Raw genomic sequence first — 16,113 nt, 5'->3', positions numbered from 1 at the left:
ATCGTTGGATCAGGCCCGTTAGGTCCATGAAACTCCAGGGTGCATAATGTAGGGCTTTTCCTTTAACCATGAGGGGCATCATCTGACCTGGGGGTGACCCCCCAACCTGAGTAAGGCTGGGCTCCGACTGGGAGCGGGCATGCGCCAAGCACACTGTGACACCAGGTTCGAATCTCACTGGGGGCCCTCAGGTTTTCCCTGTTCCGTAGTGTTCTAGCTCCTCTAAGCTTCAAATCCTCCAAGTCCTCCTCCTCACTGACGTCTTGTTCAACTTTTCCTTTATTGTCTGTTTCAGTCCCCTCGCTCTCAGTCCCCACTTGTTCGTCCAGTTCCATGTCTGAACTTACTTGCTTCTTCTTCTGCTGGTGATATATTAGGACTTTTGAGGCCTTACTCAGGCTTTTCACATGTTTTCCTGCTGACTGGTTCAGTGCTCTTCTCGACCTCTGTGATTTTGACTCTCCCAAACGGGGCTTGTGCGCATACTTATTCTTCACAGCAGTCGCCATTTGGAACGCTTGACCTGCGAGATTTTTCAATTCATCCATTTTACCCATGCCGTATGATATCCCGTCCTCTAGCCGTCGAATCCTGCCCTCCAATTCCTTATCCTACTCGACAGCATATGGGGAGAGCACCACATCCCCCTCTATACGGACCACCCGCCCCACATTGTCTCTCGGCTCACTTTTTCCTCCTCCTTTGGTATGTGGAGCCCCTCGTGCTCCGTTTCCACCCTCGTGCCCTCTCTCGCTCCGACGACCTTCTTGATTGCCCCTGGTCCCATGCCCCTCCTGCTCCTGTATTTCCCCCAGTTTCTTGTCTTTTTGCTTGTGCACCATCGGCCGTGACCCTGGCCTCGGGGTGCTAGTGCTAGGGGGAATCTCCCCGTGCTCCGGCCACCCCGGAGTGCGGGTCCAGTTTTTCATATACTCCTGTAGTTCCCTGTCCCTCTCCTTGTTGCCTACCTGTGGGAGGTCCAGCCGTGGGCTTTCGCTCTTGACCGGGGTTCTATCCTCGTATTCGGCAGCTCCTTCTTCCATTTTGATAGGTTCTCCATCCTCCTGCATGCAATGCCTCATTCTTTGGTATCTGGTGAATGTTCCCTGTATGTCCACCTCAGTTTCCTTCCATTCATCTTCTCTGTCTTCCAGGTCTTGCATCATGTAGAGCCCGGCAGGTGGGGCACTTCCGACAGGTCTCACTGGAGGGCGGTACTGAGGATTATATGAGGGCGGGGCCTCGGCCCATTCCTCCTAAATGGCTTCTTTTATCTTTTTTTCCTAGGCTTGCTTCCCTTTCTTCTTTCTTCCATATCACCGCCTCTGCTCGTTCTCTCTGCCGCCTATCCTTCTCCTTCTCCTCTTTCCCTGCCTCCACAAACCAGTCCACTATCTTCTCTGTCTTCACACATTTCTCCCTCACTCTCAAGCCTTTTTTCTGTTCATTCCATACAGCTAATCTCTCTTTCATTATCTGGCATAGCTGTTCATCAAAAGTACCTTCCTCGGGCCATTTCCACTCACCACTAGTCTTCTCACTCCATTTTTTACAATAATGCCTAATGTCCTTCTCATCTGTACAGTGTTTGCTTATCACCCTCTCTATCGGGCTCATCTTTTTCTTACATTCAGCCATAACTCTGGTCGTGTCTCACACCGCTCAGCCCTTAGAGTCGGTTGTACACGCCCCCTAAATCCACTAAGTTATGCCTCACAGCCAAATGTTTTCCTCCTACCTTGTCCTGTTGTTCCCGCCTGCTTAGCCTATCTCGTACCGATTTATGCCCGCTTTTCCCTTCCGTCCGTACTTGGCCCAGCCAGCCTCCCTAGGGACTCACATACACTCAGAGTACATACATTCAATTTACTTATGACGATTAATTAATTAAGTTAAATGATTCAATTACTCTTATAAGTCTTAAGTTTAACTTTAGGTAATTCACACAGCCTCACACAACAGCCAATCCGGCAATTCTTACATGTTTACAATATTCTTAGACATAATATTTACCTATCCAATATTACCCAATTTTGGGTAATTAAACAAAAATTAAATTGTATTATTATTTGTCATTTAACTGAACAACACCTTCATAATTTATGGAATATAAAGGAAAGGTCCCAATGGACTGACTCACTGATTTCTCAAAAATTTTGTTATATATTACTGGTCTAGAAGTCCTTATTCACACAATGGGCAGTCTGACAGATGCCTAAAATATTTACAATGTTCTTGCATGCTCCCCCAATTTTTAAAACAGCAGTTATTGATACCAATAAAGTTATAATACACACAGTTACACCCGACTCACAGAAAGTCCGTATCAGATTCAAAACATTAAAACAAATTTAAAAAACAAAAATCTCACACTGTTCTATGTTACTCAGCTCAATCTGAAGTGCGCACACACACACATTTTTCTTCTTTTCCTTTTTTTCTTTCCACACAGAAGACAGGCCTGCTTGCGCAGATAAGAACAGATAGGAACACACACATACACCCCTTTCTATCAACAACGTCGGCACGCTCACATACACATTGTGTCACACACTCTCTTACACATATTTAGTTATTACATACACACCATTGTGGTCTCACATATAATATAAAGCACCTTCACACCAGCTCCGTATGTATGAAGCTTACAGTCACATAAATTAAATACAACTTTTTCAAAAAAAAATTATTATTATTCTCCTTTTTTTTTTTTTTCCTCCCTAAATCTTATCCAACTTATCCAACACACATACCTCTTTATGTATGGAGCTCTTGTTCAGAGCACTAATAAATACATTTCTCCCTGTCTCCAAAACTTACACGCTCTCACACCACACTCATATTATAAGCACATATATTTTAAGCACACACATTTGTTAGTACATATTCCATTCATACACCGGGCATGCTGTATTGCACGACCCGGACCTGGGCCCAGGATTTATTCCCCTCTCTATCCAGCCCTGGAATCTAATCTATCTATCTTTTATCTAATCTTTTTCCAGCGGTATTAGGGGTCCCCACCAATGCAGCCGCCACTAGTCTGCTAGTCTAGTCTAGTAGCCGGTATCTGGGGTCTGAGGCCTCATTTTCCACCTGCTTTCTATCCCCGCCCTGGAGTATTTCTCTATTTCTCTTGTCTTTTTTCTACCTTTTTTCCCTTCCTCCAGCGGTATTGCAGGACTTTCACTCACACAACACATATACCATTTCTTTATTACAATTACAAAAAGTACAAGCTTCTACAATCTACACTTCTCTTACCTCTTCTCACTCACTCAAGGTTCTTTTGGAGACCCACTTAGTCTTTCTTCCCACCCCGGGGCTTCTCAGTCGTAGCAACAGACCACTAAAACAGAGCTTTGAAATAACAGGCATCTGCAATGCCTTTTCCTATACGGCCTGTCTGTTGCTTAGAGAGCGAAGTCCCACGGGAGAGATTCCAGACATATAGATCTTAGCCCAGTCCCATCTGGGGTGCCAAATGTTGGCTCAAATTTAGCCTATTACCCAAAAACATTTAAAATTCTACTTAGAAGCCAATACTCACATCTACCTCTGAGACCAGTTGGAGATAGAAAAAATACACCAGCTGTGAGTGAGAAGAAGCAAGGGTCCAGCTTTATTGTTCCATTCCACCACACGAGATCCACACCGATGAGAATTCTCAGAAGTGATCCCCATACCCTGAGCTTAAGCTCCAGTATTTATACTGTACTTACACACTAAATAACCCATATGTTTCAAGAAGACTATGATCTCACTACCAATAGGGTTAAAAAAGAGCTCATTTACCTTACTCTTATGTTCCAGAAAAGGCCTATTTCACTTACACATAGAATTGAAACCAGGGGTTTTAATTTACACATAAAATCAGAACCCAGGCATTTCTAATAACCCAGAAAATAAAAACCCAGAGTTTTGAATTACACAGAGAATCAGTAACCAGAGTTTTCAGTTACCTAGGGCGTCAGAAACCAGACTTCTCAGTTACCTTAGGGGGTCAGAAACCAGGATTCTCATTTACCTTAGGGGGTCAGAAACCAGAATTCTCAATTACCTAGGGAAATAAAATGACGTAGACAAGACGACTAAACAACCGGGAGGGACCTTGGTCTTATCGTTATCTCGGGGGGGGCAGTTTGACCCAGCCACCCTTATAACTGGCTCTCTTCATGGTTCTCTAAAAAATTAAGGCTTTCCTTGCGAGACGAGAATCTTCACCATCTGAATCATGAGTAAGTTATATTTTTCCTGTATTTCTCGTTTATAATTTATTTTCATATTTGCACTATATTTCTTATTTTATATATATTTATACTACTTGAAAAGCGGTTTACTGTACTTCCAACTTCTTAATATCATTACAGTTCTACTGTCCTGCATATCCTACTATTCTGTATTTCCTAGAGTTTCTCTATTACTATAAGATATTATTAAAGTTATTTATGTGTGTGTATGAGAAAGAGAGAGTGTGTGTGTATGTTGTGTCTACTTGCCCGCCCTTGACTGTATGAGCGTGTGTGTGTGTGTGTGTGTGTGTTTTAGCACTCCTCAGCTCGTACACTTCTTTTTGACTTTTTTGACTATTACTGCTCTTAAATTGCTCGTAATTCCAATCTGTCAATGTCCGCCTAATCCCGCTTCTATGTGTCTAGGTGCCCGTTTTTTCTTCTTCTCCCTTTGCTGGATGCTAGGTCTCCCTTATGTTTATTTTATGACATTTTTTATCCACAACACATCAATATTTGAAAAATGTCAAAATATCATGTCCTGTCAGAAACGTTGAAAATGTCAAAGTATCACATAATGTCATATCACATATATATTTGAAAAATGTTGTAGTATCTTATGATGTCATAAATATGTGGAAAATTTCAAAATATCATGATATCATAAATATGTGAAAAATGTCATAGTATTATATGATGTGGTAAACTTGAACAATTTCAGAATATCATATGATGTCAAATATGTGAAAAATGTGAAAGTATCGTATGATTTCATAAATATGTGAAAAATTTTAAAATATCAAATGATGTAAAGGTGAAAATTTTTAAAGATTCACACAGTGTTTTGAGAGACTTAAGATGGCTGAAAATCTATGAAACTTTACATATGCATTTGTCTTACAACATTAATTGATGTAACGTTGCATTTTATCATAGTTGTGCATCATCGGCTCCTACATTTAAATGCACATTTGCCACCTTTGGTATACTCGAAAACTCAGGATATTTAGCAAACTTATTAAAGTATGGCAAAATATTACATTTATTTGGTCATTTAATTTAGGTGTGGCAAAATGGCTCGATAGCGCTACCTACAAAATTTCAGCTATGTGCGCCTCGTGCTACGTTTCACCTACATGTACGAAATTCGTTAAACATGTGTAAGATACCAATACATACAAAAACGTCTCTTGAACCCCTGCCCTAAACTCAACAGGAAGTCAGTCATTTAGATTTTTCTTGAAAAATTTTGCTCCATTTTTTGCCATTTCCAGGCTTTGTACTTTAACAAACTCCTCCTGGAGCTTTCATCAGATTGGAATCATATTGGGTCAGTCTCATCTAAAGGCACTGACGATGCTAAATTGCGAAGATTTTGAGTTTTATCTGCATGGCGTGGGTGTGGCAGTCTCACAAATTTCGATGTTTCGCCATGAAAAAGGAACTTGTTATAACTCGAACATAGAATGTCCAATCTGCTCCAAACATTACATGTTTGATAAAAGTCCCGGACTGAAGACATCTACATGCCAAGACTCAGTATTAGTCATAGTGCTACCCGCTGGCGACAGAAAATTTTACATAGTGATACACTCTTAACAATGTGTAAGTGCTAAAAAAAAAAAAAGGTTAAAAAATTGGAATGGCATTCCCCTGGCAGAGCAGCCCCAACTTACACCCGGGTGCGAGGGCCCGTTCATCACTACTTGCAGCTTTAATTTTATTATTGTGTCTTCTGGACTACATATAAACATCTGTTACATGATATAACTTATTTAGGGAAGAATTTTTTAAAAATGCAAATTTAATTATCCATCTTTTTTAAAATTATTAACATTTTGCAGATTCTGCAAGGGGTATGTAAATTTATGAGCACAACTGTAAGTCAATTCAAAAAGAAAATTGGTTCTATAGAAGGAAACCTGCAGAGCCTGAACGAAAGCATAGAGGATGTGTATTGGTTCTGCAGGAGTAAAAGTCCTCTGAGACAAGCCTTACCTTTAGATTGGAAAAACTGTTGTGCCCCCCGTGTTACTACCAGGACCAATGACTGTAGTAGGATTATCTGCCAAGAGTGTTAACCGGGGAAAGAGAGACACTGCACAATTTGAGATGAAAAGGGGTAGTGTACATTGACTGAAGATGACACCCCGTGGGAGACCTCATCAAACATCATGCAATAAGTAAAACTGGAGCAGGAGTTACCACAGCCCTTTTGCTGTAGGCCCAAATAGCACAGAATGTGAAATGGATAAACTATATCTAGTATAACCTACAAATGGTTCATGTACTATTTGATTTAGGCATTATACAGAGCACTACGGCTGCTCCTAAGTCCATACAGACTTCATATAAATCCATAATGAACTTTTTCACATTATCTGTTGTTACCCAGATGAGGATGGGTTCCCTTCTGAGTCGGGTTCCTCTCAAGGTTTCTTCCTCTTAAAACATCTTAGGGAGTTTTCCCTTGCCACCGTCGCACTCAGTGGCTTGCTCAGTTGGGATAAATTCACACCTTTAATATCGGTATACCATGTTGATATTTCTGTGAAGCTGCTTTGAGACAATGTCTATTGTAAAAAGTGCTATACAAATAAAATTGAAATTATACAGAGCATTATCACAGAGCAGCTACATGCCACCTCTGTAATGGTTCTACAGGACAGACTGATCTTAGACACCATAAGAGCTCCAAAGGAGGGAATCTGTTTGGGGAACAGTGTTGCACCTACTTTCCCATGCACATGGGACCAGATGGAAATCTGACCAAGATACTGCAGAAGATGAAGAAAATGAGAGATGAACAAGTCAAGAACACACCAGGATCAACAGAAGACTGGTGGGAGTGGCTGTTTGTTAATTGGCGAATTGTGCTTGTGAAACTTGCCACCATTGCTGCTGTAGTGCTCGCACTCCTGCTGATACTGCCGCGTTGCATAATACCAATGCTGCATCATCTGCACGATAAATGCTCTAGTTGGACAGTATATCATACTGCCAGTAGACAATGTTGAGAATGGACAAATTGATGACACCAGACTGGCTAGACCCCAGACTGGATTCCACCTTTTCACAATGATGATGACGATATGTCTAAGACCCGCCTGGGAATTGGTTCAAGTTAATCAAAGTTATGAGTTGTACCGTGTTATGTATGTATGAACAAATGTATGTATAATTGCCATTGACATAGTATTCAGATGTAGAAGGCACTGCCCAGTAAAAGTGGGACATTGTGATGGTTTTTGCCCTCGTATTGGCAGTAGAGAGATTTTTGCAAAGTACTGAATATGCAGTTAATTTTTCAGGTCAAATTTTTATGTTTAGGTAAACCTAAAACTAATGTTTTAAAACAAAAAGTAAAACTAAGCCTAAGATGGCTAAAAAAGGAGGGAAGTGTGATGAAAATTTTGACAGTTAAGACTGTTTAGCTTACATTGCTTAGAACATGCACAACTGATAATCTTACACACATGGGTGATAAACCACAAGAGTTAAGAATATATGTATTAGCTAACAAGAATGTGTAAGTTCATAGAAAGTTCAGAAACTCTCACCCCGACTTTGGGGCAGTTAGAAACAGACTTGTATGCACCTTTTTATACATACACACTTGCTACAAAAACCCTTGAGAACTGTGCTCACGTGCTTGATATTCAGACATGTGTACTTGAGACCTTTCTGCAAAAAGCATTAAAAGCTGCTGCATGTATTGTTTTATTTCCTAGAATTTTCCAGAACAATGGCCTGCTAGTAGAGCATACAAGCAGGATGAGGCAAAGTAAAATCTACTTCCACACACTGCTGGAGCAAGAGTTGAATCTAGCAGTTTGACTGCCAGCCAAACAGTCAGACAGGAAGTGTCTCCCAGACACAGCCACTGAAAAAAACATCCTCACTCTTCTTGGCTGAGGAGTGGGAAGGGAAGTATGCTGAAGGCCGTGAGTTCCCAGGCACATAACTGATAATTGTCCTCACCTTTCAGAGTGCTTAGAAATTAGTAGGTGGTTCATCACAAGCAGCACTACTTTGGGGGCAACCCACCCAATAATGATAAAAGTCACAGTCAAAGTCACTGAGCAAATAAATAAAAAAAATGGCCCAGCTGAGAAAAAAAATGGAAGTGAAGCTTAGCCACAGGCCCAGGACACTGGTTTCTTGGGCCTGCCTCAGGACATGGGGCCTGTGCATACCTGGCCTGTGGTTCATCACAATGGATGGTGTGAAGAAAAACTCAGTGCAGCATGGGGAAACCCCACTTGACGATGGACTCACACAAAGCCACCAAAAAAGGGCGTAGCTAAACCCAAGAGACTATCGCCAGCTTTGGAGGACAATTTACCTGTAGCTCTGACCGTAGTCACAAACTGTTATGCAACACATACGTAAAAGTAAAAAAGCGTTACATAGGCATGGACGATCATATTTTATATGAATGAATAAGTCATCATATAACACAAGGTGTCAGCATGTGCACAAGAAGGTATCCAGGTGTTAAAAACCAAATGCTGGCAGTTTGGGGGGATAAAACTCTAAAAACGACCACCCCACAATATAACCCTAGATCAAACAACAATCCTATGCATTTAAACAATACTGACTCAATATCCTCTATTGTATGGACCATGGAAATACAGTATGACATCTCCATTGAGTGAGGACAATAGCCATGCTTTACTCCACAATATGAAATAATTCACAAAATTACTTTATTTATACATATCTATCAAAACCACAAATACTAATACATAAATACAAATACTGAGCCTATATTTCTTCATATTTGATAATTTCTAAACTTTTTCAAGACGCTTGAAGGAGTATCACTTGTACACCGAAATTTGTAACGCCAATAACCACCTGAGGGAAACAGAGATCACATTATCAATAACAAGACAGTGGACATTTAATACCATGTTAACATAAATGCTTTAACTGAGAACATTGGAACAATAGTATGTATTAAGATTATTTATTTATTTATTTATATTACTCTTATTTTCCTTATTATTATTATTATTTATTTTTTATACATATTTTCATGTATGGATTAAATGACAGTTTTACTATTAATTTTGTTGTGCTTTAATTGAGAATTTAACTGTAATGGTAAAAAATTACTTGAAGAAAGTTCTTCGTCAGATGATATCCCCTCTATTGGCACTTGAGTTTCTGACTGACCAGCTTGGAATTCAGGCATATCTTTTGTTGCTGTTAGCATTGGCTCCTTTTTGCTTTTAAGGGCCCAATGCATTGACTAAAAAATTTAAAGAAACACAAAATCAGATAATCAAATAGACAACAAAAATCAGGTATTTATTCACATGTTTATGTATTTATTTAATCTCACTGTAATCCCTTCATATTTCTTTTTGTGTGAAAATGAAAATGAAAACTGAAATAGTCAATCACATCCTGTTACAAATGGCACTTACGATTTTAACTGTGTCACTCAAGGACTGCCATTCACTGAATGGCACAGTGATGCTACTTCTCAACCAGTAATCATATTTTCTTCTTTTAGTCTCATCTGTGAGAATATCTTTGGCCTGTTGTAACTTTTGAAACTCTCGGGCTGCACAAAAAAATTTAAGTAATGCAATAAAAATCTTTAATATTTTTTAGAAAATAAATGTTAAAAATCCAAATAAACAACATCTGAAAGCTAAACAGGCTTACCAAAATAGCCTATTTTACTTGTTTTACATGTTGGCTAGTAGGCTAATTGTAATTTGTTTGAGCTTACCTGCTTCATGATTTTCCGGATGTTTATCAGGGTGGCAAGACAGGGCTCTCACTTTATACTCTGCCCTAATTTGTTCGGTCTAATGGATATGAAAAAAACATGTTATAAACAGACTGCTTGTCAAACACTTGTCAGTAATACAACACACTACTTTGTTACTACTAAAAATTATTTATTTATGAGGAGAAACTGCTTATGAAAGTGCCAATTAAACTATTTAGATTTTACACTATTTTGTGCAACAGTATCTCTACTTCTGTGAAGTATTGTTGGTGAAGTTCATCTTCTAAAACATTATTACATGCTCCATGTTTTCCACAAAAAGCAGTGCCACAAGCAGGCTACTGGGCTTTAAAAGGGACTAAGCAAAAATGCTAATTTGGTTGCATTTCTTTATGCAATAACTAAAAGATTCGACATTAAAAGCGTAAATGCTTGAGAAATATTTATTTGAAGTTGTTTATGCATTAAGAAAAGGTAGAACATGTTTGCTTAGGTATTACATATGTTGTTTATGTACATGTGTTAGGTCACCACCTTTGTTACTTTGTAATGCTTTTTCTGTTCTATTAAACTGTCTTTAAGAATAGGCAACGGTTTTTAAGCAAGAAAGTAAGACGGAGCAACACAGTTTTTGACCAGAGTTTATTGTTTGTTTCTGTTGATTGTGGAGGAAATTTTCAGTATGCGATTCAAACTTGAATGAAAACAGTCAATTCTTTGCCTGAAAGAACAAGGAAAGATTATTGCTACTAAAATATGGATGAGAAAATGTGTATTTGAAAGAGTATGTGTATGAGACAAAGAGAGACAAAGAGAGAGAGAATGAACCCTGCTGCCAGTCCCAGAATCGCTGTACTTGGCTGTAACGCTTGAGCCATAAGCACCTGCAGAACTGCAACATGCCTTCACGCCAAAGGCAAAATCTTAAACATTGCACAGGATCTGCCTCTAACACATTAAACGTTTTTCACTGAGATTTTCAGCTCCCCCTTTTCTTTTTTTCCCCCTTTTTCATCCATAGAAACCAGTCTCACTGTCTGTGTGAATTAGACACATAGAAAATATCCTACATACACATGGCACAGTCAAGCATTTTGAGTTGAGTCCCAGGTAACAATGACCTGTTGGATCGCCAGCATTTTTTGTGTGGCACACCTCTGTGGAGGTGAGCTTCTGTCAGCAGACCAGCAGCAAGCAAATAGTCAGCACTGACTCAACATGATGCTAGCATGTTTTAGCATGATGGTAGCATGTTTTAACATGATGCTAGAATGTTTTAGCATCAGGTTAGCATATTTTAAAAGCATGCTGGCATGTTTTAACATGTTGGAACATGATGCTAACATGGTTTAGCATCATGCTACCATGTATTAGTATGTTTTAGCATCATGCTACCATGTTTTAGAATGTTTTAGCATCATGCCAGCATGTTTTAGCATCATGCTAGCGTGTTTTAGCATCATGCTAACATGTTTTAGAATCATGCTAGCATGTTTTAACATGTATTAGCATCATGCTAGCATGTTTTAGCATCATGTTAACATGTTGCTGGCCGTGTACGGTGCCAATACTTTTAAAGCTGGACAAATAGGGCCCCAAAACTTCAGAGAGCCGGACGCGGTGGTGGGGTTGGGGGGGGTATCGCCAATAGTTTTGAGAGCCAGCCGTGTAGTGCAGCTATACTTTTTACAGCCGCCCATGTAGGGTGAAAATACTTTGACTGTTTTTAGTTACGTGCCGAAAAAAGTGGAAGAATAATAATTATAATTAGTATGCAAGAGAACAATAGTAGTGCTTTTCAAGCACCACTAATAATAATAATAATAATAATAATAATAATAATAATAAATTATTATTATTATTATTATTATTATTATTATTATAAGTATGCACAGAACAATAGTAGTGCTTTTCAAGCACCACTAATAATAATCCATCCATCTTCTACCGCTTACCCCTTCTTCAGGGTCGCGGGGGAACCGGGAGCTAATCGCAGGGAGCATCGGGCACAAGGCGGGGTACACCAGTGAGTGGTGTACAGGGACAGACAGGACAGACAGGCTGCCAGTCCATCGCAGGGCACAATCACATACACACTCACACGCCCATTCATACACTACGGACACTTTAGACATGCCAATCGGCCTTTCATGCATGTCTTTGGACTGGGGGAGGAAACCCCCGCAGCACGGGGAGAACATGCAAACTCCTCACACACGGCCCCGGCGGGAATCGAACCTTGGACCCTAGAGGTGTGAGGCGAACCACTAAGCCACTGTGCGCCCCCCACTAATAATAATAATAATAATAAGCATGCAAGAGAACAATAGTAGTGCTTTTCAAGCACCACTAATAATAATAAGTATGCAACAGAACAATAGTAGTGCTTTTCAAGCACCACTAATAATATTATTATTATTATTAAGTATGCAAGAGAACAATAGTAGTGCTTTTCTTGTGCAAGCTTATTATAATTATTGGTGCTTGAAAAGCACTACTATTGTTCTCTTTCATATTTATTATAATAAGTATGCACTAGAACAATAGTAGTGCTTTTCAAGCACCACTAATAAGTATGTCAAATAACAATAGTAGTGCTTTTCAAGCACCAGTAATTATACTAATAAGTATGCCGAATAACAACAGTAGTGCTTTTCAAGCACCACTAATAAATTATTATTAGTGGGGCTTGAAAAGCACTACTATTGTTCTTGTGCATACTTCTTATTATTAGTGGTGCTTGAAAAGCACTACTATTTTTATTCGCCATACTTATAGTAATAAGAATATTTAGTAAAGATTTTTTGCAAATCCTTTAACGGCCATCAACGGTATTGTGTGTGAAAAAAACACTTTGTCAAAAAGTGAATTGGACTGTATAGCCTTTACTTCTCTGTTGGCAAGGCGTCTGATTTTGATTAATTGGAAACAGTCCTTTCCCCCTTCTTTTAAACAGTGGGCCTGAGATATTTTACAATTCCTGAGTTTGGAAAAATTCAAGGATCTAAGTTCACAGTCATGTGGCGTCCTTTCATAAATTATCTTCAAAACCAATTATAAAACTGTAAATGGACGAACTGAAGCTGATGTCAGGTTTTGCTTGTGATTTACTGATGTTATTCTTTCTCTTTTTTTATTTATTTCTTTATATGCACATGATGTAAAAGCACAATGTCAGTATGTATGCTGTGTTGTTTTTTGTGTTGATATGTGATGTGATATGTGGTGAAATTAATTTTATTTACACACCGTCATGTAAAAAAATAAGTACACCCTATGGAAATTATATTTATTACACATTTGGACAAGCAAATATTTGATCCTCTTGGAAATAGTGGCTGTTAATAAAGGTGTTACACATTATCAAATTACACATACAATTGACACAATTTTACATATTTTTTTTACATACATTGAACATAATTAGATTAACAGCCCGTGTCATTACATCACCGCGCCACGCTGTCCCTGTTGATTTCACGCATCAACATACAGTTCGTCTTCATTATGGTATGGTATACAGTTTTGGGTGTTTTTATTAAATTTTTACGAACGCTTTAAGTGCAGTTAATTATTTGTCATGCTATACATGGTAATCGACAACTGCTTGAAGCCGTGGGCTGGGTCTCAAACCGCGTACTTACCGTCTATATAGTAGCTGAGATGTATTTTTCCCCATTACAGGCCTATAGTAGACAAGTATGCGGTTTGAGACGCAGCCAAACTCTCTTGTTGAGAACTGCCGTGAGTGATCGTGTCCTGTCGCAAAATGTGGTGAAAACTCTCACACAATGTTCATAATGTGATTAAGGTGTTTACATGTCTGTAATACACGTCCATAATGCGACTAAAATAGGAGTACTCCACCTGTCTTAATTCGATTAGAGCTTAATTCGAGTAGGACCTTAATTAGATTAAGGTAAGTAAAAATTGCTGTTTAGATGGTAGTTTCTTAATCAAAGTATGGTCTTAATTGGGGTAAGAGTGGATTATTGTTGTCCATGTAAACGCAGCTTATATGTTGTGGCAAGATCTAAAGAGTTCTGTAAGGCATCAGAAAAAAAGTTGTGGATGCCGATGAGGCTGGCAAGGGATTTAAAAAGATCTCCAAATTATTTGAAATACATCAACCCACTGTAAGGAAAATAATCTACAAAAGGCACATATTTCAAACGACTGACAATTTGTCAAGGATCGTCCATCCCAGCAAAGAACAGACTGTCTGATGCAAAAAGAAGTCTCCAAGAACCCCAAAATTTCACCACAGGATCTGCTAGTAAGTCTTGTAACTGTTGGTGTCAAATTGCATGCTTCTACAATCAGAAAGAGATTTGTATTAGACCTGCGTGGGAGGCATGCCAGGAAAAAGTATTTTCAAGACTACAGTTTTCCAGTGAGCATATAGGCAAAGACCAGGCCTTTTGGAATAATGTGCTATGGCCAGACAAATCAAATATAGAGTTGTTTGTCCACAGTAACAACAGACATGTTTGGTGAAGACCAAAGACAGCTTTTCAGGAGAAGCACCTCATAACAACAGCACAGTGAATCACAGTGGTGGAAATTTTATGGTTTGAGGTTGCCTCAGGGACTGGAAAGCTTGCGTTCATTGATTAAATTAGGCTTCTTTTTGGTCATAAACCACTACCTCTGGTAAACTCTGTAGTTAAAACAAAAATGCTCATTTTCAAAAATGAGCTTCACTGATTAACGTTAGCGCTTTGCTGCACTTCATTCAACTCAGAGCTCAGTGTTGAAGTCTTTCCCTGCACTTCCCAGCTGCCGCTTATACAGAATGCAGCAGTAATTTTATTTACAACAATTAATGACTGTGGCTGTGTGGCATAACCAAACATTATAGGTTTTATGTGTCAGCCACTATATTTTACTTCCCTGAACTGTGCAACTGTGAACTAATGTGTGAAACCTAACTAATTAGCCAGCTAGCTAGCTACCATTAGGCATAGCTTAGCAACGCCAACGCAACGCACACCTCAAGTCTTAACCAAATGACAGAACCATGAGAAGCTTTCTAAAGAAAAAAACGAATACATTATTCGTTCATTCTGAATAACGTAACCATAATACAATTTTTTAGTCCGCTAATGCGTACCTCGAAAGTTACCACCCGGTAATCAGTCGAGGGTAATAACAGGGCAGAGGATTATAGCAATCGTCTTGGTCTGACGTAACAAAACCAGAAATCCTACCGTTGAGGACTCATCGCAACCAAGCAAGCCATAATAATCTTCCAGATCTTCCATTTTGCAATTTATTATCTTCTCCATGATTGTGGAAGCAGCCTCAATGATCAGTAAAACAAAACACCGTAAAGGTTGGTATAAATTTGGTTATGCAATGCTCCAGTAGGTTATGCAATAAAGCCCTAAAATCTAATATAAAATATTAACTAGTCTGTATGTAGCACGCTAGCGTTAGTTACTAATATCGTATTTCTAACTCTTTTATCTTGCTAAACTAGCAATTTACGATAAAGCTCGTACTGTTCTCTCCACATCAGACACTTGGTGTTTCTGTATCAGACAAATGTACGCAAGGCGGAGCAGCGAGTATGGAAAGCCAAAAGGGTCATGCAGCTGGGTTCAAAATGTGTGGTTTTGTTTGTTTGTTTTACTGACATGAACACTCCTATGCAATCTAATTAATTTGTTTATTAACTTAACTCTAAGGTATGCATTGCTCATAATTTTAGAGTGCATTCATTTATTGCAGTTTAAATATTACAAAATTGTATTGCAATTTATTATTAAATATGATCTTAAATAGACTACAGTTTCTCAGGGTAATAAAGCTGCTGTCTGAAAGTGTCTGGAGTTGAATATTATTTTGGCCAATATGCAGCATAGAAAGTGTAATAATGTGCACCTACTTTTATTATTATTATTATTATTATTATTATTATTATTATTATTCTGGCTAGGGTGCCTATGGCAGTCCATAGAACCGTCTGGTAAAAAGTTTGGCACTGATTACGGATGGTCAATGGAACATTTGTGACCAAATTTGGGCCAAGTGCTGCCAATGCTCTAGTGCAACCATAGGGTCAAATTTGGGCCTAATCAGGAAGTACATTTAGGATCACAACTTTTGAACCGTGCGTCCAAAATT

The 16,113-nt window shown here is 38.9% G+C and overlaps 1 protein-coding gene across 1 annotated transcript; it reads right to left on the bottom strand.

The window, feature by feature from the left end:
* Positions 1 to 8,927: 8,927 nt before the first annotated feature.
* dnajc12 (DnaJ (Hsp40) homolog, subfamily C, member 12) lies at positions 8,928 to 15,354 on the bottom strand. Its single transcript, NM_001200632.1, has 5 exons — positions 15,195 to 15,354; positions 9,982 to 10,060; positions 9,671 to 9,810; positions 9,357 to 9,492; positions 8,928 to 9,095 (listed from the first exon to the last, which is right to left on the bottom strand). Exons 1-5 carry the CDS (start codon positions 15,270 to 15,272, stop codon positions 9,013 to 9,015), a joined length of 516 nt encoding a protein of 171 aa, NP_001187561.1. The 5' UTR covers positions 15,273 to 15,354; the 3' UTR covers positions 8,928 to 9,012.
* Positions 15,355 to 16,113: the final 759 nt, after the last annotated feature.

Source organism: Ictalurus punctatus, chromosome 3 (assembly GCF_001660625.3).
Source record: "Ictalurus punctatus breed USDA103 chromosome 3, Coco_2.0, whole genome shotgun sequence".
NCBI classification, from domain to species: domain Eukaryota; kingdom Metazoa; phylum Chordata; class Actinopteri; order Siluriformes; family Ictaluridae; genus Ictalurus; species Ictalurus punctatus.
This window is presented reverse-complemented; position numbering and strand designations above follow the sequence as displayed.